Here is a 21873-nt window from a genome sequence, read left to right as displayed (position 1 = left end):
CTTTACCATCGTGGCTCTAAAGCACTTCCAGTTGTTGATTGGGTGATGTGAATATATAAGCCCAGTTATATGTTTCTGGGCCAAATTCAAAGTGCTGGTTTTAACCTATAAACCCCTAACTTTGTATTCCTTTTGGTGCCTCCTGAAAATATCATTGTTCCAGGAAGCCTTCCTTTGATGACCAGCCATGGTTCACTTTACATTTTGCTTTTTAAAAAAATCTATTTTAAGGTGTTTTATTGTTTTTTACTTTATTTTATCTTGTACACTGCTCAGAAATTTTGAATAGCGAGCGGTATATAATTTTTGTAAATAAATAAATAAATAAATAAATACCTCAGGCTTCAGATGCCCTTTTCTGTGTAGCCTCTGCGATAGCATCTTGGGAAGATCAGGAACAGGGCTTTTCTGTGATGGCCCTATATTTATGGAATGCTGTCTCTAAGGAAGCTTGTCTGGTGTTGACACTATCATCTTTTTGGTACCAGGCAAAGACATACTTATCTTTCCAAGCGTTGGGACATTAGTTATAATTTTGTGACATTCGTTTTAGGGATAGATTGTATATCGTATAGATTGTATAGGAAGGCTGGAAGAGTGATGGGAGGTGTGGCCTGCTGTAGCTGACTGTGTTTGTTTGCCCCACCCATCTGTGCAGGTATTTTAGCCTGGAGAGCTTTGGAGGCGCGAGCCTGCGCCGCGAGTCAAAGGGCTCTCAGACCAAGGCTCTCAGCCGTGGGCAGGAAGCTGGTCATCTCGCTTTGGGAGAAGAATTGAAAAGTGCCGTGCCCATCCTCTCTTCTGAAAGACTCAAGGTAGCCTATAGCTCAGCTGGGCACAATGTGTAAGGAGGCAGCTATATGTGTTGTGCGGGGCAGAGGGAGATATGGCGATAGCAGGGCGACGTGCCATTATAGGGGAAGGAGAGATAGATATTTAACACCCATCTTACCTTCCAGTCGCCCTGCCATCCTGGGGAACGAACCAGGCCACCCACAGAACCTCTCCTTGCTCCTATGCAATGCCAGGTCAGTTAAAAACAAAACAAATATCATCCATGACCTCCTTATAGATGAGGAGGCCGACTTGGCATGTTTCACAGAGACCTGGCTGGGAGATGACAGTGGCCCAACATGGGCCCAGGCCATCCCAGCTCGGTACTGCGTTAGTGAGCAGGTGAGGGAAAGTGGGCGGGGGGGGCGGAGTAGCTGTGGTCTATAGGGATAATCTCAACCTGACCAGACTTCCTGTTCGCGAATTGAATCACATCGAGCGTGTGTATCTGAGTCTAAAGACCACGGATAGAGTAGGGATTCTGTTAGTGTACCAACCACCCCACTGCCTAGCAGACTCCCTGGCTGAGCTCACTGATCTGGTCTCGGAGCTTGTGTTGGAGTCACCCAGGCTTTTGGTCCTGGGCGACTTCAATATCTCATTTGAGACCAGCTTGGCAGGTGCAGCTCGAGAGTTCATGGCATCCATGACAAACATGGGCCTATCCCAATTGGTCTCTGGACCCACACATTCAGCAGGTCACACCCTCGATGCTGTTTTCAGTTCTGAACAGACGGATCTGTGGGCAGAGGTGATCAATACCTCTGCGTTGTCATGGACAGATCACTCTCTGGTCAGGGTTAGTATCATGGCTGCTATCCGCCCCTGCAGGGGTGGTGGACCTATTAAGATGGTCCGCCCTCGAAGGCTGATGGATCCTTTTGGATTCCAGAAAGGCTTAGAGAGTTCTATGGCTGGTGTCGTTGACGATCCTGTTGAAGCCCTGGTTAACAGATGGAATTGTGACCTCACTAGGGCTATTGACACAATTGCCCCCAAACGTCCTCTCCAGCCCGCTTCTAACAGGGCACCCTGGTATACAGAACTTAGGGAGCTGAAGTGGCGAGGACGACAACTGGCGCACCGATGGTGGAAAACTCGACTTATAATCAACAAGACAAGACATAGAGAACATCTTCGTTCCTATGGGGTGGCAATACATGCAGCAAAGAAAGCTTTCTTCTCTGCACGCATTGCGTCTGCGAATTTGTGTCCAGAACTGTTCAGGGTGGTGAGAGGTCTAACGCAGACACCTCCCCCCCTGAACCCAACTTTAGAGCCTACAGTAGTTCGCTGTGATGCTTTTAACTATCATTTCACAGATAAAATCTCTCAGATAAGAGCCGACTTAGACACACTCATTATAGCAGAAGCTGACAATGGAGTGTCCAGCAACTCCGCGTGTAGGATTACACTGGATCAGTTTCAGTTGGTGAGTACCAAGGACGTGGACAAGCTGATTAGAAGAGTGAGGAAGACGACTTGCCCTCTCAATCCCTGTCCTTCTTGGTTGGTGGCCCAGGGAGGAGATGCAGTTAGATTACAACTACAATGTATTATTAATGCCTCTCTCAGGGAGGGGAGTTTTCCGTCATGTTTAAAAGAAGCGGTGGTACGGCCATTTCTAAAAAAGCCCTCCCTGGATCCTTTGGGTCTTAATAACTATTGACCAGTATCAAATCTTCCATTTCTGGGCAAGGTGATTGAGAGGACGGTTGCTCACCAACTCCAAGCAGTTTTGGATGACACAGTTTTTCTAGACTCATTTCAAACCGGCTTTAGAGCAGGATATGGAGTTGAGACCACTATGGTCGCCTTAGCGGAAGATCTATGCCTGAGTATTGACAGAGAGAGTGTGTCCCGGCTGGTACTCTTGGACCTCTCAGCGGCTTTCAATACCATTGATCATGGTATCCTTCTGGAACGCCTGAGGGGATTGGGAATCGGGGGCACTGTCCTTCGGTGGTTCTGGTCCTACCTCTCGGGCAGGTTCCAGGTGGTGATGCTTGGAGATAGCTGCTCCTCAAAAAAGGAGCTGCTATGCGGCGTACCACAAGGTGCCATCCTTTCCCCAATGCTATTTAATATTTGCATGAAAACGCTGGGAGAGATCATCCGGAGGCATGGGGCTGGGTGCTATCAGTATGCTGATGACACCCAAATATATTTCTCTATGCCTTCGACAACAGCGTCAGCTAAGGATAGTGTGTCTCCTCTGAATGAATGCTTGGAGGCAGTAATGGGCTGGATGAGGAAAAACAAACTGAAGCTGAATCCAGACAAGATGGAGGTGCTCGCTGTCAAAGGCCGCAGCCTGGGTTTGGAGGTGTGTCAACCGGTTCTGGATGGGGTTACATTCCCCCTCAAAGACTGTGTTCGCAGCTTGGGGGTGCTTCTGGATCCATCGCTCCAAATGACAGCCCAGATAGATGCGACGGCCTGGAGTGCCTACTATCAGCTTCGGCTGATACGCCAGCTGCGTCCCTTTCTAGAGTTGGAAGACCTAAGGACGGTAGTGCACGCGCTGGTAACTTCGAGGCTCGACTTCTGCAATGCACTCTACATAGGGCTACCTCTGTGCCTAGTCTGGAAACTTCAATTAGTCCAAAATATGGCAGCCAGGCTGGTCACTGGTACACCTAGAGGTGACCACATTACACCAGTTTTAAAATCTCTTCACTGGCTGCCGATTAGTTTCCGGGCAAAGTACCAAATGTTGATTATTACCTTTAAATCCCTATGTGGTTTGGGTCCAGGCTACCTGCAGGATTGCCTTCTCCCATACAATCCGCCCCTCACTCAGGTCCTCTGGGAAGAATCTAGTTCAGCTAGTACAAACTAGATTAACAACTGTTACCCAGAGGACCTTCTCTTCTGCTGCTCCCAGACTGTGGAATGGCCTGCCGGAGGAAATTTGTCAACTTGACGGTCTTATAGAATTTTTTTTTTTTTTTGGTCTTATAGAATTTTAAAAAGCAATAAAGACTGATTTATTCCGGCAGGCCTAACCAGTGAAATTTTAGAATGTTTTAAAGATGTTTTAATCATGTTGGTATGTTTTTAATCAGTTTTTAATGTGTATTTGTATCATGTTTTTATACTGTTTGTTCTATACTTTGAACAGTTTTAGTTTTTCTGAACTGCCCAGGGAGCTTCAGCTGTTGGGCAGTATAAAAATGCAATAAATAATAATTATTATTATTTATGGATGAAATTTTTTCACATATTGTTTTTAGATTATGCTTCTATGGCATTTACTTGTATTTGTATTATTGTGCTGATTGTGATTCAGATTAATACACCCCAACCCTATTATATTAATCATGGGTGTCTCTACTGTATGTATAAGCTGCTTTGAGACTACTTTTTTAGTTGGAAGTAACACACACAAAATCATTAATAATATTTATAGGTAGCCAATGCAATTTTTTCAAAATCCATATAATATACGCATGCCCAGTCACCCTACTCAGCATCCTGGCCGCAGCATTCTGCACCAGCTACAGCTTCTCAACCAAGCACAAGGGTAGCCCCCAGTGATGTGAGTTTCCTAGAAAATGTTAACTTGGAAAATTTTCCAGTGCAAATCAGATTAATTTGCATATGGTCATTTGCATAGGACAATTTTCAGTTTGCATGGGGAAATGTTCTGATGCCCTAGAGAGATCTAATTTAGCATGTTCATTTTACTTGTATTTAGTAAACAAATAAGCTGAAAGGGAATGTTAATTTTTTGACCTGAAACATTTGAGGAAAAATATTAAAATGCACTTAGGATGCAATCCTATCCATATGCCTGTCATCCTCTCAACTCAGCTATGCAGAGTGTGAGGCGCACAGAGGTGATAATTGTGCAGGAGAGCAGATAGATTGCGCTGGGCAGAGGACAAATGGGTGATATAGTTGGGAAAGGTTAGTTTTAGTTTGGTATTATTATGCACAAATTCTAAATGACAAAGAGCCTGGAAGACTGCTGTGAGTCATCTCAGAGGCCAAAGGAGGTGTGAGACAAAGGTAATAGGCCAAGGATGAAGAAGGAGGGTGAGATGAAACAGGAGAAAAAGTATATAGTTGGAGACCCGCCCCAAACTCCTTGTCTTTGCCAAAGGATGTGGAGAGAACCATTGGGGGGATGGGAGGCAAGGCCCTGCTTATGAATGAATAGTCACAGTTAAGATGTTATTGCTTTATCCGTTAATGGGTTTTTATGCTATACATGTTTCGAGTTACTTTTAGTTATTCTTCCCATGTATCTACCCTACAGGGGCCTATAAGGCCATTGGACTCGATGGCCTTATAGGCCCCTTCCAACTCTACTATTCTATGATTATATGATACCTTTAGTCTTAATAAAGTCTTCTACCTTACAATTTGTGAGCCCTTTGTCTTGGCTTGGGTCCGTGCAAAATCCGGTGGTACAGGTCACGGGACTTGCTCAGCCTTTACAATAATAACCTTTGCACTTTTCCTGCTCTACATTTTTGCTAGACAGATGTTTTTGCTTGTCTAGCTAGGGCTCAACAAAGGGGGAGGGAAGGGGGCTGGGAATAGCTCTTTTTCTCCACTTCCCCAGTCCTCTCCCTGCCTGCCCACAGAACCACCGCCTTTGCATCCTCTCTATTTCAACAGAGTTCAGCTTTCTTTCACTAAGGTTATTGCGACACTTTCAGTTTCACTGTCACTATTTATTACTTCCAATTCACTCTGAGACATACATGTATTACAATGGTATATGTATACTTGGGATAATAACCTGAAAAACAATTGTTACAACTTTGAATGTCTACCTTGCCTAATATTGTATTTGCTATTGGCATACATTAATTTTAATAATGAACTTATAAAATGGAAAAATTTCCACCTCACATCACTAGTAGTAAATGGCATTACTGTAATCTAAACATGAGGTTACCAACGCATGGACTAAATTATCCAGACCATCCCTGTCCAGGCCATGTTAGTCATGCAATCCTGCCAGCCACTGCGCCACAAAGGAAGAGGCACAATGGCCACACTGACATCATATTCTGCTGCAAGCAGGAGTGGATAGTCAAACCATGGACCTTCCATGGTTTATTTATGTTTGAACCAGGAACTCTGCTTGTCTCTCCCCAGACAACATACAGTCATCAGCCAAGACCAATTCTAAGTTATTGTAATGTGGCATGGCTGTTGCACGAGAGAAGTCACTGCTGCTGCCATTACATATGCAGTTAATACTTTTCAGGTGTCCATGAGCACCATATTGGGGTCCCCTAGTATTCAGGATCTCAGCCTTTGTCCTGGTTAACACCTAGGCCCTACACCTTTTAACCTAACAAAAAAGCTTTGAGTTCATGCATTATATTTTTTTAAAAATTGTACAGAAATTTTATTAATAAATAACAGATACATGCACACAAACATACATTTACTGTTGCATGCATCTCACAGGTATATGCAACAGGAAACTGGGACTGGTCACAATTCACCATTACATCTGTGGGTGCATGTATTGCACATTGTCACTACATGATGTGTAAACAGCCCTGTACTTTTAACAGGCAAGAAGTTAAAAGGGTGTGCTTTCCCCCATGCCCCATCACTCCCCACAAATGCAGTTTTGGCACCTAAGTGAAAATTGCTCCCTTGCCTAAACATTTAAGTTGTTACCTTATTGCTACTATTGCTAGTTTTATTTAGCCACTTGCTTTTTAATGTTTGGAAACAATTGTTTTATATTAAATCCTTTCAAATTGTGATATGCTAACTTGTAAACTGTCTTGAGAACTTTTAAGGTAAAAAGACAGGCCATAAATAATTTAAGTAACAAACAATAAATAAAATATCACTGCCTCTCTGTGTCAGGAAAAGCCGTACGTGTTAACGTCTGCCTATTATGCTGGTGACAAAAGAAGTCACTGTCACAAGTTAAAAGGTACCAACCCACCTAATAAACACATATTACATAAACTTGTGTAATATAAGCCTCATCCCCCATCCTTTACAGCAGGCTTTCCCAACCTGGTGCCCTATCGATCTTTTGGTCTGCAACTCCCAGGAATCCTGAGTACTGGCCATGGTGGCTGGGGATGTTTGGAGTTGTCCAAAACATCGGGAGGGTGCCAGCTTGGCCAACGCTGCAGCAACTTACTTATACACTTTTTACCCCACACACATTTCGAAGTAAACAGGCCTCGCCTCTTCCACATCACACCTGAGTCTCGTCCGTGAAGAAAACCTTGTCCCCCGTCCTGAGACAGATTCTCTCCTCGGAGACGCGGGGAGGCCCCTGCTTGCGAAGCGGAAGGGGGGAGGGCTGGGGGCGCAGGGTTTGGCGAGAGCCCCCGAGACCGGAGGAAGAAGAGAAGGTGAAGGAACAACGAGTTCGGTACAGCCTGCGCACAGTAAGGCGGACGAGCTCGGCCGAATAAGCCCCCCAGCGCGCCCACAGGTACAAGTAGCACAGCGTGATCAGCATGGTGCGCGCGGGCGTCACGCCGCGGGGAGCTCTAACCGTCACCACGCGCTGCCTCCCGTCCCAGCATCAGCAACCGCGGGGAAGAGGCGAGAGCGGCGGTGGAGCTGCCGGCGCCGCTTCCTGATTGGCTGCCACGCCCCCCCTCACGCGAAGGCAGAGCGGCTGCTGATTGGTCGGGAATCTCCGTTCCGCGCGTCCGTCTCGATCTTGGCTCCCAGCGGAAGCAGGCGCAGAGAAGACGGAAGCTTGGTGCGTACAATGGATCCACCTCGTCAGCCAAAGTCTGTTTATTCGGCCTGCCTCGTGTTGCGGACTCTCGAGGCGAGAGCAGCCCCCCTCTTAGTCTCTGCAGGGGCAATTCTCGGTCAGAAAAAAAGGGGCGGGGCGGCGGAAGCCTGTATTTCTTGTTCCTATCTCTGTGTTACTCTCTAGACTACCCTTTCCCAAATTGGTACCCGCCATATGTTTTGGACTACATATCCCATAATTCCTGACCATTAGCCATGCTGACTGGGGCGGAGGGAAGTTAAAGACCAAAACAACTGGAGGACACCAGATCGGGGGAGACTGAGTTAGACAAGGGATGGACAACCTGTTGTGCTTCGGGTGTTTTGGACTACAACTCCCATCAGCCTTAACCAGCAGGGCCAATGGTCAGAAAAGTTGGGAGTTGTCACTTAAGGGCGACAACATTCCTTTCCCTTGCAAACGTACATGCAAGTCACGCCGTGACCGCTTCTCCGGTTAGCCACCGTTCAAGAACCCCATCCGTTGCAGAGCTTGGCGTACGTAATCGGCTTCTGAGCCCACCTAGCGGCATTGGAACGGGATGCGGGAGACGCTTCACGGTGGTACTGTGCTGAAGATGGGGAGGGAGCAGGAGGGATTCCAGAAAGAGCCCCTCATAAGTAGGGCTGGGCAGAGCGGGGGGGGGGGCAGTTGCCAAGGGCCCATGATTTTGAGGGGGCCTACTCTGAGTCCTCCTGGGCAAAGTTGCTTGATTTTTCTGTTCTTGATAATGAATTCGCCCAAAGAAAAGCACATAAAGCATTTCTGAATGTGAAGAAGTGATGTTTTATATACATCTTAAATAAAAGTGCTTGCCATTACCTTTTTTATAAATCGTTCTAGTTCATATCTATTTAGAACTGATTAAAAATACTTAATGAGCCATTTGAAATGGGGCCTACATTTCCTATCTGGCCTGGGCCTAATTAACAGCTTTGCCCGGCCCTGCACCCTCCCAGCTAATAAACAAGAACTCAGTATTTATTTCCTGACTTATAATACTCCAGTCTGACATAGAGGTCCCTCTATGCTTTATTTCTTTCAAGTAAACCTAATTTGTGATGAGTTATATAATATACCGAGGTTGACCAGGACTATTTTGGGTAGACATTTGCGGCCATCCAGATACTGTTGGGCTATGCTGGCTGAGGCTCACAAGAGTTGGGAATTCAACACCTGGAGGGCCACAGGTTCCCTACCCATGCTCTATGCGTTCACTGTTATTTGCATGGGAGTCCACATGTATATTAACTATTATAGACTATGAAGGGGGTAACATTTATTCCTGGTGAACCCTTCCTTGAAAGAACTCCCTAGGAAAAATAATTATACACAAGAGCACTCTTTTGAACCCACCGATTTTCTGCTCCTGCATCTATCATAACTGGATGAGTCTGAGACAACTCAGTTGTTTTGGCCAAGTTACAAGGCAGAGGTGGGGTCTTAGCCACAAATACCAAATCACATAATTGCCCCCACAAAAAGCAGCAAATTACCCACCTCATAGAAGAGAAACCAGGGATGCTCAGAGAAACACTGAAAGGCAACCCCCCCCCCCAAAAAAAAACAGGCATGACAAAAAAAGCCCCCAGGAAAAATATATACAAAGCCTAAGGCAAAACATACATTAAAATGAAATAAGCAAACCACACACATAAACAGTGCAGGCAATACATTCCCCTCTCTCCCCACCCCAATTCTAGCCCCTCAAGATGCCGTCCACCAACCGCATCCAGGGTACCCTTTTTTTTCTGGGCATGCTTCAAAACAAAGCACTAAGCTGCAACCATCCACTATTTTTATCACCTAAGAATCCATCTGGGATCCATGTAGGCCCAGAGGCATGATTGGAAATAAAGATGCTGCTGAAGGCTGGTGCTTTGCAGCCTCCCAGCTAAAAAAATAAAATCAGGCCAAATGAGGTGTCCACGGGTACGTTTGGGACTGCAGGGCTAGAGGGAGAACAAAGGAGGGGGGAGTGAAAGGGAAAAAAGGTGCCTGATGTTAAAGTAATGGAGTTTACATTAATTATAATCTTAAAAGGGAAATTAGGCTCTACTAGGCACCATGATGGTTTCAGTTTCCACCTAGGACTACTGGGATGATTAAAACAAAGGTTGAATTCCTCCATCCTTTCAATCAAGGAGCAGGAGGAACTCCCTTTATAAGGAAAGGTTACGAAGTCTAGGACTGTTAGGAGGGAAATATATTAGAGGTGCACACAATTATGCATGGTGTGGGAAAAGATAGGGAGAATACTAGAACCTGGGATTATCCAATTAAACTGAGTAATGAGAGTTTCAGGATAAATAGAATTCTTCCCATAGTATGTAGTTAAACTACAGAATTCACTACAAGATGCAGTGACCACTACCAACCTAGACGACTTTAAAGGGGGATTAGATGAATTCATGGAGGATAAGACTATCAATGCCTACTAGGGGTGATGATGGTATACTGCTTCTAGTATCAGAGGCAGCATACCACTGGATACCTGTTGCTAGGTATTCCTACCATGAGCAGGAAGGTGGTACTGTACTCAAGTCCTGCTAGTGGGTTTCCCATAGTCATCTGGCTGGCAACTGCAGAAACAAAATGCTGGACTAACTAGACCTATCCTAACACAGCTTTTTAAATGTTAAGTACTTAACTAAATAGTTTTTATATTTTAAAAGCTGGACATGGTTTTAGGTGATGTATAAGGTAAAAAAATGTCATCAGAAGCCAAATTAAGTAGTTTTATCTAATAGCTGGGAAAATAATAAAATCCCATCTTCCAATATAGGAACTTGCTGCTGTACAGCTAAATTTAGTATTCTCCAAAAGACAAAGGTTTGGCCATAAGAAAAATCCAAACGAGGCCAAAACCTGAACCAAAGTGTCACAAAATGGTGTTCAGCTTCTCCAGAATTCTTCATCAGGCTAAGTGGCAAACAAACCAAGGAAATGAGGGAAGAGGAAAAAAGTTGGTTGATGTTGAAGCCCCCACACCACCGGAGTCTTTATGTCAAGTTTCCCAGCAGTAGGCAGAGCAATCTCCTTTTCAGTTAACACCTTCATCAAGCAAGTGTATTCCTGCCTTCATGCAACTCATGTTGTACTGTCATCTCTGACTACCTTGGCTAAACATAATGAATATGGTTCTCTATTCCTTTGCCACTTCCCTTGACCATCTGAGAGTGATCCCTATGTGGTGTGAGTATGAGAATTCTTTGAAGAGTCTTAAGGTAGGACAGTTAGGCTCTTGACATTCATTTGTGCCTAGTCCAAGCGAACACCTTCCCCTGCCAGGCTGCCTAGCGGCTTGGAATTATGCTAACCTTCATCAACGAACAGAAGAATTGGTTCAGGTGATTTCCCCCACTTCCTATAAAGACTTGGGGCTGGCTGTTAATCCTTTGACATACTTCTGACAGCATAAGGTCTCTCTCTGTCCAGGGAGAACTGGAGGATGCTGGTAATTCAAGGTGAAAACTGTTGAGGGCACAACATACATTCCTACCTAACAAGGCTTATGTGTGGTCAATTACCACCATAGTGTTCTTTGTCCCTGCTCCCTCTGTTGCATTCCAATGTTCCAGCATCCCTACAGCCCTTTACACTTTCAAGCAGAACATCTGCAGCAGGTATCCTGGTGTAGTCTTGTAGGCTTTCAGGGAGGTTTAGAATCCTGACTGTAAGGGGTGGGGACAAGACAACAGGCTATATTTGAATTATATAAGGGGTATGGGTGCAGCATGGACAGACGACAAAGTGGCATCTGGCTTGTGGGGCTAGGATACACTGGGAAAGGTCCTCCAATTGCTGAAAGATGCATAGTAAATAATGCAGCCTTATGTTAGAGCTACTTTCACGTAATGTCACCAAAGTAAAGCATTTTTGCACTTCATTGCCAATGTTTTTAACTCAGGAATTTAGAAGTCTTTTCAGTATGAATGGGGTTATAAACAACATGTGCCATCAGTTTCTAGGACAGTCGTCTATGCCAGTCAGGAAAAACATTTTGTTTACTTCACTAATAGAAATATCCCTTAGTGCAGGGATAGCCTCGTCTTGTGGTTTCTTCTGTTTCTGGTTTTTAGCATAGTGATCTGTAGAAAATGCAAGGGTGAAAAAAGACGTGAAACTTGAGTCCTCTTTTTGTTTTACTTAAGGCAACACTTTTGAATGAGAATGTAATTTTATATCTAGATGAATAATAAATATCTAGATAAATATCTAGATAAATAATATCTAGTTAAATTTATATCTTCTAATAAATTAGTATACCCAGTCCAAATTCCCCAAAGAAAGCTAAATATCATCTTGTACTCAACTACACAAAATTAGCAATGTACTCAAGATACCTTTACAATGCAAATCCTAGAAAATATTAGCTGATCTATATATTCAAAAAAGCAAGTAGCATAATCCTAATATCCATGGTAGGCATAATTAGGAAAGGAATTGAAAATACCAACTGTCTCTGCAGAGGCCATCAGTGGAGGAGGAAGCAGCAGCCAGGTACCTCTCCATCGTGCCTGGATCCAGCTCCAGCTGAGAGCCAGCCCCCTCCCTCCTGTTACCAACTGTCACTATTGAACTTTGCAGCTAAGAATCTAGTGCCTGAATTTGCTTTTCTTCCCCCCTCCCAATCCCCTTTCCTTTTGTCTCATTTTTTTAATATTGTAAGCCTGTGGGGGCAGGGACTGTCATAAGAAATATTTTTGTAAGCCGCCTTGAGAGCCTTTTTGGCTAAAGGGCAGGACAAAAATGCTAAAATAAATAAAATAAAACTGCCAAGATCATATTCCCATTATAGAACTGTATGGTGTGATCACACTTAGAATACTGTGTACAGTCAGTCAGGACACCTAAAAAAAGATGTTGTAAAGTTTGAAAAAGCACAGAAAAGGGCAACTAAAATGATCAAGGGACTGTAACAACTCCCCTTTGAGAGAAAGTAAGCATCTGGGATTGTTTAGCATAGAAACAGGGTGACTAAGGAGAGATATGATAAGAGGTATACAAAATTATACATGGTGTGGGGAAGTGGATAGCGAAACATTTTTCTCCCTCTCACATAATACTAGAACTCATGAAACTCATTGGTGGGAGATTTGGGACAAATAAAAAGATAGTTAAACTACAGAATTCACTTCCACAAGTCACAGTGATGGCCAGCAATTTCAATGGCTTTAAAAGGGGATTGGACAAATTCATGAAGGAAAAGTCTATCAATGGCTACTAATCCTGACTATAGGTTACCTCCAGTATCAGGGGCAATATGCCCATATGCACCAGTTGCTGGGGAACATTGGTAGGAAGGTGCTGTTGCACTCATGTTCTGCTTATGGATTTCCTGTGGGCAGCTTGTTGCAACTGTGTGAAAAGAATGCTGGACTAGATAGACCCTTGGTCTGATCCAACATGGTTCTTCATCAAAACATATCATATTTGATCAAGACCTAGTTGTGAGTATTTAGGAATGGAGATGCTAGTTCCACAATAAAAATAATATTGCAAGCAAGGTAAAAATCACATTACAAGTATTTTACTTGCATTTCTTGTCAACATCCTTACCTGTAATGGTGTGTGTGGAATTCAGTGGTGCAGTACTGATCATGTTTATCCCAAAGAGGAGTACATAGCCTATTCCCAAACTAACTAAAAGGTATACAGGCAGAGCGACAGCCCAGAATCTGTGAAGAAGAAAAATTACCTTAACTAGTGTTGCATGTTGCATAACAACAAAAATTGTTTCAAGCCTCACCCCATCTCAAACAGGATATGATAGTGCTGTGAAAGGGTACAGAAGAAGGCAAGCAATGTACTAAGGGCTTGGGGCAGCTTAAACTGACTGGCAGTAGGTTCAGAACGGACCAAAGGAAGTACTGTTTAACACACTGAATACTTAATTTACGAAATTCACTGTCACAGGGTGTGATGATGGCCACCTGTTTAGAAGACATTAAAAAGGATTAGAGTTTAAATGAATTTACAGAGGATAAGCCTATCAACAGCTATTAGCTATGATGATAGCTAAATGGTACCTCTTATTTCAAAGGCATACTGCTCTGAACACCAGATGCTGGGGGCAAGTTAGGGAGTTGGAGAGGCTGCTGTGTTCATTTGCAGTTAACTGGGCACTGTTAGAAACAGGCTGCTCGATTATATGGATCATCTCAGTCTCATCTAGCAAGGTTCTTATGTCTGTTGTAAAAATAGCATTCTGATACTCTGCAGTATACAATGGATTCCTTTTATCAACATGAAAGACATTTAATGGGAGAGTTATTCAAACTTACTTTTGCGGCCAGTATGTTAACCCCACTGAGAAAAGCCAGGATTCAGGTATGTAGGCCCAGACAAGGTACAGAACTGCACACATAAAAAAGAAGGAAGAAAAGCTAAGTACAATAGCAAGTATGATACAAGTTCCAAAGCCAAAAGGGCTAATGTTGCATTTGGCCTGGCTGTCACCAGAAGGATTGTTCTTTCTAGGTATAAAATAAATTCTGCATCTGGAAAAGTAAGCAAAGCTATGCCTAGCCAATACCTGCATGGGAGACTGCCTGAAAAGCCCAGGCACTTCAGGCAGGGACCTGCAGCCACACTGACCTGAATGGGCCTGGCCCCATCCAAAAAATCAACAAATATTTTAACAGGTTAAATTCAAGACATAATTTGGTCATAACCAATTTAAGAAAATGACTTAACCATTATTTAAAGGTGGACATTCACCTAGTACAACCAGTTATGTTGTTACCATAACTGATGTTAGAGGACAAGGAACTTTAAAGATAAATCAGAATTAACCGATCAGATTTGAGCTAGCCAACAACAATGCAATTTTTAAATTTAGCCACTACTAAGAACCAGATTATTTCAATAAGGTTGCAATCCTATGCATATTTAGACTGAAGGGCAAAACATGGGGAATGCTGGTAGTTGTAGGACTTTTTTTCCTGTCTAAACATGCGTAGGAGTGCACCCTAACTCTTATACAAGCATGGTACCAAAAAGTTAATCTGACAGTCCTGAAATAATTTAATTGGTAATTCCTTCTCTCTGCTCCCTAAAGTTGCATAGCTACTTTCCCCTACACATCCAAGCACCCAAAAATACGGACTCCCCCATTGTAAACACATGGGTCACTAAGACTTCAGGAGGCTTCCTGTAATTTTAAGCATGTATTCCTACTTGGAATAAATATCACTTTAGTCAGTGGGAGTTACTTCACAGTTATACTGGATAGGATCAGGTTCTCATGCATGGAAGGGAAAGTCTGTTGGATATATACTATCACTTCAACTCTTCACTGCATGAAGCTGCATACATTATTCAAATAGCTTAACGTTAGTGGATGGGGCAATATTGAACAGAAAATATAATGAAACAAATCATCCAGGTTGCACATGCTAACATGTGCATGGTGCACATCAGGATCCTTGTTAGATTGCAGTCACTACTTTGGAAAGAATACTAGGTTTCAACAGGCTACTCAATAAACAAACATACTCACTAAAGACAAACTGGGAGCCTAAGTAAAGAACAAAACCATATATAGCTCTTTCCGGTAGTGGAGCTGGTGAGTTTTCAACCATGCTGGTATCTTCTATTTATCTTGTGGTGGGTGAAAGGAGAAAAGATATTAGCTTTACATTTCTTTAACTTTCTACAGATATCAACAATCTTTCCAAAGCACTGCTTTCAGTTAAATGTTCCCCCCAAATGAGGAAGAGATAGGTAGTAAATCCTATAAGATGGTATCTCTACTCCGTTTTACCAGGGAAGTATTTGGGCTCGCTTTTCCTGAATGCAGAGATTTCAGGTTAAAGAAACACTTAAATAGACATACTGAAAGTTAGCAACCTGAACAATCCTAAACACTAAGTTAAATGAGGTGTATTCCTAGGTAAGTTTGCACAGGATTGTAGCCTCACTCTTCTATTGTAAGTCACCTTGAGTCTTGAGGAAGGCACGTAAAAAATTTAAACAATCAATACCTGCCTCTAGTAGTGTTGATTCCAAATTCAAATACTCCGATAAACGGTAGTGTACAGTCACAAATCAGCGTTTTCAGACATACAACACATTATCCATTTTGGAATAATAATTGGTTTCAATGGCCTTAAGGTCTTTGTATCGACTCATTGCTCTTTGTATTAAAAACGACTAACTTTCTGAACAAATTCTGAAAGTTGTTTTCGAGAGCCACGACCTGGATACGTGCGAGGGAGACTAGGATTGCAAAAACACACAGACGGCCGCATGGTGGGGGGAGGAAACAATCACTTTGTCGTTCAGGGCCGCTGCTGCGACCAACTTGACAGCTTCCTCCCCACGCAGCATTTCCTTTAAAATGGGGGGGGGGGGGGCGGAGTGAAACGAAACCCCTACCAAACCCATGTATAACCTGAACCTCAGGGTTATTAAACAGTTGTATAGGGCGCAAGCCTATTTAGGTTTACACGGAGGAAAAGACCTACAACTCCCAGCACGCCCCAGCCAGCATGGCTAGCTGGGGCATGCTGGGAGTTGTAGGCCTTTTCCTCCGGGTAAACATGAATAGGATCAAGCCTTTAAAATCTTTCAGTACAAATACCTGACACCCAAACAATTTCTGTTGAGGGCTGGTTTAAATTCCCAGAAGAACCCAACCACCACCTTCAAACCACACCTGAGAGTGTGGCTGTTTCCCTACCCAGTTCCGGCAGAACAACCCACCCAAGGGCACTATTCAATGCAGCCCAAACGCCCCGCGACTCCCCTCGCCTTCCGCGTAGCCACGCCTTACTGCTTTAACCCTTAGGAAAGCGAGAACTGAAAACTCAAACGCCCAACCGGAAGTCTGGGCCGAGTGCGCGAATCTACCCAATCAATGGCGTCAACGTAGCTACTCGAACTCTGCTCATCTCCTCATTGGCCTTTCCCACCGGCAGTTTTTACACTCTTCCACCCCTAGTAGCGATGCGAAGGATTTTGGTGTGTGTTTCCCCCATAGGGATGCCAAGGGACTGAGCGGCGCCATCTGAGCACTCAAGGTGTCATGGCTTTCGTTTCCCCCCGGAAATTCTCTCTGTACGTGATGATGATTATTTTTTTTAAAAAAATCTCTCTACTCCGCAGAACTTGAAAGCTTTTCCAGTATTTTGTGACGTTTTGGTTGGCCTAATGAAGGTATTGCCCCAGGATAGGGTTTGTTTGTGGTTTCTTTTAGGTCAACGCAGCTACCCTAGCTTTTTTGTACTATACAGAGTCGTACAGTTCAGAATCTAACAGCTTAATCCTGTCTGTTTACTCGAAAGTAAATCCTACCAGGTTCAACGGGACTTACACTCAAGAAAGTTTTTATAAAACTGCCATTCCTGCTACCTTTCATTTGGGTGGTCGTGGAATGCATTGTTGTCCTATCACAGCTAGGCTAAAAACCTACTCGAGCCCGGAAGAAAAAAATAAGCAGGAAAACGAACCAAGGAATTTTAATTTTCAAACTATTCTTTCTATCTTTCCTTCAGGCTGGTGCCCTTCAGATTTTATAACTACAATGGCTAATGGTGAGGGATGTAGTCTAAACATGGGGAGCACCAGACTGGGGAATGCTGTACAAGTCCATGCGTGTCGTGCTTCCAAAACTTGATACAATAAGGAGTCTTGGTGCACCTTAAACACCATAGCTCTTAAAGCAACCTACTCCCATCTGGTGTCCTCCAGATGTTTTGGACTACATCTCCCAGCTTCCCTGACCATTGGCCACGGTGTCTGGGGCTGATGGTCCACGACAGTTTATGCCAGAATAAATGGGTTTTTCCTTGAGGTACAGCAAGACTGCTGTTCTTACTTTACTAGCTAAGTGTAGCCCAACTGAAATGAATGCGATTTAAGCCCCATTCGTTTCCATGGGTCTACTCTACTTAGGATTTAGGCTAGATTTTACCCTTGCTCCCTCTCTGGGGGAGCGGCGGGGATTGAACTGAGGCGTTTTTGTTTTTTAAAGGTTGACGTCACCTTAGCGAGTGGCCAATGAGGAAGCAGAGTAAGTCGAAGGCGGGCTGGACGGTAGTGACGGTGCTGCTAGCTGCTACGCTGCTTCTTCAGAAAAGCAGCACAGGAGGGAAGCAGCGGAGAGGCGCGGAAGGGAAGAAGCCACACAAAGACTCGGCTGTACGCCGCCGGTGAGAGAACGCAGCCCGTGCGCGACCGAGAGCGTGGCTGGGGCCTTAGTTGGGCAGCGGGGTGGTGCAGTCTCTTTCCCGGGCCTGACCTAGCCTCTGGGCCACGAGCTCTTGGGTGGTTCGCTTACATCCCCAATGGAAAAAGGCCTTTTGCCCGTGTTTATTGTGCCTTGGTGTATCTATCATAAGGGGAGGCGGGACAGGCAAAGCGGAGCTGCGAACGCGGCGCAGGCAATTGCATCCACACCCGCGCTCTCGATCCTGGTGAGGCTTCCTTTGAATAGGCCCGCTGGGGAGCAGACGCCTTCCGGCTCGGTCTACTCAGAGCGCGCCAAGCTCTCTCTCTCTCTCGCCTCCCGCTCAGGCGTCTTCGAAGTGGGCTGGGCCTCTCCGGGATGTGATCCTCCTCAAAATCTGTTCCTCTCCAAATCGCTTTTAGTGGTGCAAATTAAGAAGGGTTAACTGTTCTCTCTCGACTTGAGAGTCACAATGTTTTAACAGCTGCCGGACTGGCTGGAATGCAACAGATCCAGTCTTTCTCAGAGTGACGATCTAGCAATAGAGAGAGACCTTCAAACTTTCGTTTCCTGGCTGTTAAAGAAAAGACATGTTTAAAGTTGGATGTAGTAGAATTCGGATTCTCTTGAATTTGCTTGAGGGAGTTGCTTCCAAACCACTAATAAATCACAGGTTACATCCATGTCTAGTGGCTTCACTGTAAACATCATAGATCTGGAGCTCCACAGATCCATGGTATGAATCATTGTGAATTTGTATGATTTTTACAAGGGACTCCTCCCAAATTGCTATCAGTAGACTTCCATGTCCATGGACTGCAAAAGAAGGGGAGGAGAGGAACAAAGTAGCTGATGTAACTAACTGCAAACTCCATGGCTTGAATGTCTCCCCTGCCCCCACTCCCACATTGTTTACCGTATTGCCTGATGAAGAGGTCTGAAGAACTTGAAAGCTTGCCCAGTATTTTGTGACTTTTGTAGTTGGTCTAATAAAGGTATTATGCTAATACGGATTTTACCATTTTTCTTTTGGCCAACACAACTACCTCCACTTTTTATATGATTTATTTGGAATGTTGCAGGGAGGCAAGGATCCATGAACATAGAATCATAGAATAGTAGAGTTGGAAGGGGCCATCAAGTCCAACCCTGCTCTATCTCAAATTTAGATTGCATAATAGTGAGACCATAGTGTATTTAATGCTTGATTTTTATGGTGTTGTCTGGATAAGGATGTAAACTTTGGTTGTAGTTTTGGGTTATGTAAAAACCACTACATAAAACCGAGAGGATTCATATTCTTGTTCCATAGCAAGAAGACTTGGCGCCTTGATTTTAATGGTGTATTCAATGAATCCAGATGTTAGCCTATTCACACATCACAATAACCCAAAAATCTGTGATTTTTTTCTGGTTTTGTTTGTATTTTATGCTTTTTATAGTTTTAAATTTTGTATATATCTTTTTAATGTTCACTGTTTTTAACTTTTGTAAACCGCCCAGAGAGCTTTGGCTATGGGGCGGTATATAAATATAATTATTAATAATAATAATAATTTGAGTGAGTTTTGGTTTCATAGAAACCAAATTCATAGAAGGAATTGCCATGGTGCTGCTTGAAAGTGCCAGAGCCATATTTTTTCAGTGCTCCCCATGGATATCAGCATATTCTGATTTTGCAGTGGATTTGGAGGGATAATATATATTAAAAATCATGGGCATCCATGCTTTGGACCTATGTTTTTTGAGTCATGGGGCAGCAATTTTTACAATTCATTCTCTGGACCCAAATATGATTTTTTTTTGGGGGGGGGGGTTACTATATTTAAAAATCAAGAGGCTTTTGTATTATGATGGCATAGGGAAGTCACTAGATCTGTGGCTTAATTGGTGCAATCCTTGGATGCAGATGTGACCTGTGAGGTAATTTGGTGGTTTTGGGAAGACCCTTTATTAGAATCCAAAGGATCTATCAAGAGCTGAGCCTGTTAACCATGTTTTTGCTCTTTGGCAGCATCAGGAGACAAAAGACCTGATTTTTATGTGGCATAAGTATAATATTTGATGGTAGATCGTGGGGAGCCCAGGTAACAATTCAGAGGATCCATGAGGATTCTTGACTTGAATCCATGTTTTATCACCATGGCAGTGCTATGATGGAGCCAAAGATCCAAGGTTATAAAGTATGATCTATGAAATGATGGAGGATTTGGAGGGAATCAATATTTTAAAATGTGGATTCATGAGTCTCTGCGTCATATCCATGCTTCTGTATTGAATCTATGATTTTTATGGTACAATCTTAGATACAAATATGATTTGTAATTGATGGTTGGAAGGGGGCATTTAAAAATCCAGACTCTCCTTGAGGATCTATGTCTTGTGGTACTATGGAATGGTGGATCTGTGATTTTTCAGCGCAGCCCATGATGAAGTGACGGGCTCTGATTTTGAAGAGATTTTGTATAATGAGGGTTCATTAGTGTTCATATCATGTGTCCTTGTTTTTGTGCCGTGACAGCACCAGATCTATGACTTTTATGGTGCAATCTATGAATAATAATGTTATCTGATAGTGGTTTTGACAGTAATCCTTATAAAAAACCATAAGGTTCCAGGTTTTGTGCTATGACAGCTCCTGGAAGCTATCAGTGATTTTTATGGTGTGAACCTTGAAGATGGGTGTAAGCTGTGATTGGTGGAGTTATGGGGAATTTCTCTATAAAACAAAATGATATTGTCACAGATTGATTAAAAAGCCTTGTCAAGATACAAAGATGGCAACCCCAATTGTAACTGACAATGTTTATCTTGTCTGTGTAATTTTAAAGGCATTGGCTAAAAGAATAGTATACCTCCACTGCTAGGATTACTTAGAGAAATCCATCCTTGTTATATATTATGTGTTTGCCCACCATAAGTCTTTTGGCTTCCAGTTACATGATGTATATGAATGTATACCTTGGGTACCCTTAGTAGCTAGCTTCTTTCAGGTTTCTGGGCAACAATTCTTTCATTTTAATTCAGAAAAAACAGACATATAGAATGTACCATACTAGCATCACACCATTTAGGACTATAGATCACATTACGCCAGTCCTTTTACAACTTCATTGGCTGCCAGTCCAGGTCCGGGCCCGATTCAAAGTGCTGGTATTGACATTTAAAGCCCTAAACGGTTTGGGGCCAGGTTATTTGAAGGAACGCCTCCTCCCATATGTACCTACCCGGACCTTAAGATCATCTACAGGGGCCCTTCTCCGTGAGCCCCTGCCAAAGGAAGTGAGGCAGGTGGCTACTAGGAGGAGGGCTTTCTCCGCTGTGGCACCCCGGTTGTGGAATGAGCTCCCCAGAGAGGTCCGCCTGGCGCCTACACTGTACTCCTTTCGTCGCCAGCTGAAGACCTTTTTATTCACTCAGTATTTTAACACTTAATTTTAACTTAAATTTAAATTATACTGTTTTAACTCTGTATTTTAACCTTATATCAATTTTGCTGCGTGGTTTTATCCTGGTTGTGCTTTTTATATTGTATTTTGTATTTGTATTTTTAACTTGTTGGTTGTTTTATGATGATTTTAATTTTTGTGAACCGCCCAGAGAGCTTCGGCTATTGGGCGGTATAAAAATGTAATAAATAAATAAATAAATAAATAAAAAATATAGCAAAGGTGCTGGCCCATTTTGCCCAGTACTGTGTGTCCTGACTGCAACAGTACCTCTTGGTCTCAAACAGAGCTCTTTCCCAAACTTGATATTTCAGAGGCTTTTTACTAAAATGCCAAGGATTGAGCAGTTTCCAGAAGATTAGCCATGTTAGTCTGCTGCAGCAAATTAACATTTTAAAGACTAATACATTTATTAACGGCATAAGCTACAGGCACAGTTTCAAGTAAGACAGTATTTCCAAGTTAGGAAAAGATCATCATAACCCAACTTCTGAAACTCAGTTATGAATTTTAAGAGTGTTTTTATAAACAAACATTTCCAGAAGGTCAATGATGTAATCTTGTTTTAAGTGTCTAAAAATTGCTCTTGACTTTCAGGCTCTTGACTAGAGATGTGAAGGTTGGGAAAAAACTCAGAAAAAAATAGAAAAAAACTGTCCTGTCCCCCC

General features: G+C 43.3%; 3 protein-coding genes across 8 annotated transcripts in view; 1 reads left to right on the top strand and 2 right to left on the bottom strand.

Moving 5' to 3' along the window:
• HLCS (holocarboxylase synthetase) overlaps positions 1-7315 on the bottom strand; it is a 147447-nt gene extending 140132 nt beyond the window's left edge. For both annotated transcript variants that reach the window (XR_010025467.1, XM_063126635.1), the window contains exon 1: positions 7031-7315. Coding sequence is in view for 1 of the 2 variants with exons in the window: in XM_063126635.1 (XP_062982705.1) it covers positions 7031-7294 (264 nt within the window). In the remaining variant the exon portion in view is untranslated. The remainder of the gene's footprint in view (positions 1-7030) is intronic.
• Positions 7316-10306: 2991 nt separating this feature from the next.
• Positions 10307-21873, bottom strand: part of PIGP (phosphatidylinositol glycan anchor biosynthesis class P) — a 76763-nt gene continuing 65196 nt past the window's right edge. Inside the window, exons 1-5 of one of the 4 annotated variants that reach the window (XM_063126639.1) lie at positions 16292-16382; positions 15087-15187; positions 13870-13942; positions 13145-13263; positions 10307-11673 (exon numbers count right to left, since the gene is read on the bottom strand). In XM_063126639.1, the coding sequence (XP_062982709.1) occupies positions 11543-11673; positions 13145-13263; positions 13870-13942; positions 15087-15168 (405 nt within the window). In that variant the 5' untranslated portion in view covers positions 15169-15187; positions 16292-16382 and the 3' untranslated portion in view covers positions 10307-11542. The other 3 variants (XM_063126641.1, XM_063126642.1, XM_063126643.1) reach the window with 3 other exon arrangements.
• TTC3 (tetratricopeptide repeat domain 3) overlaps positions 17679-21873 on the top strand; it is a 79823-nt gene continuing 75628 nt past the window's right edge. For both annotated transcript variants that reach the window (XM_063126634.1, XM_063126633.1), the window contains exon 1: positions 17679-17739. The gene's annotated coding sequence lies outside the window, so the exon portion shown is untranslated. The remainder of the gene's footprint in view (positions 17740-21873) is intronic.

This window comes from Elgaria multicarinata, chromosome 5, assembly GCF_023053635.1.
Source record: "Elgaria multicarinata webbii isolate HBS135686 ecotype San Diego chromosome 5, rElgMul1.1.pri, whole genome shotgun sequence".
Lineage (NCBI taxonomy): Eukaryota > Metazoa > Chordata > Lepidosauria > Squamata > Anguidae > Elgaria > Elgaria multicarinata.
Note: the sequence above shows the minus strand (reverse complement) of the source record. Positions and strands in the feature narration are given on the sequence as shown.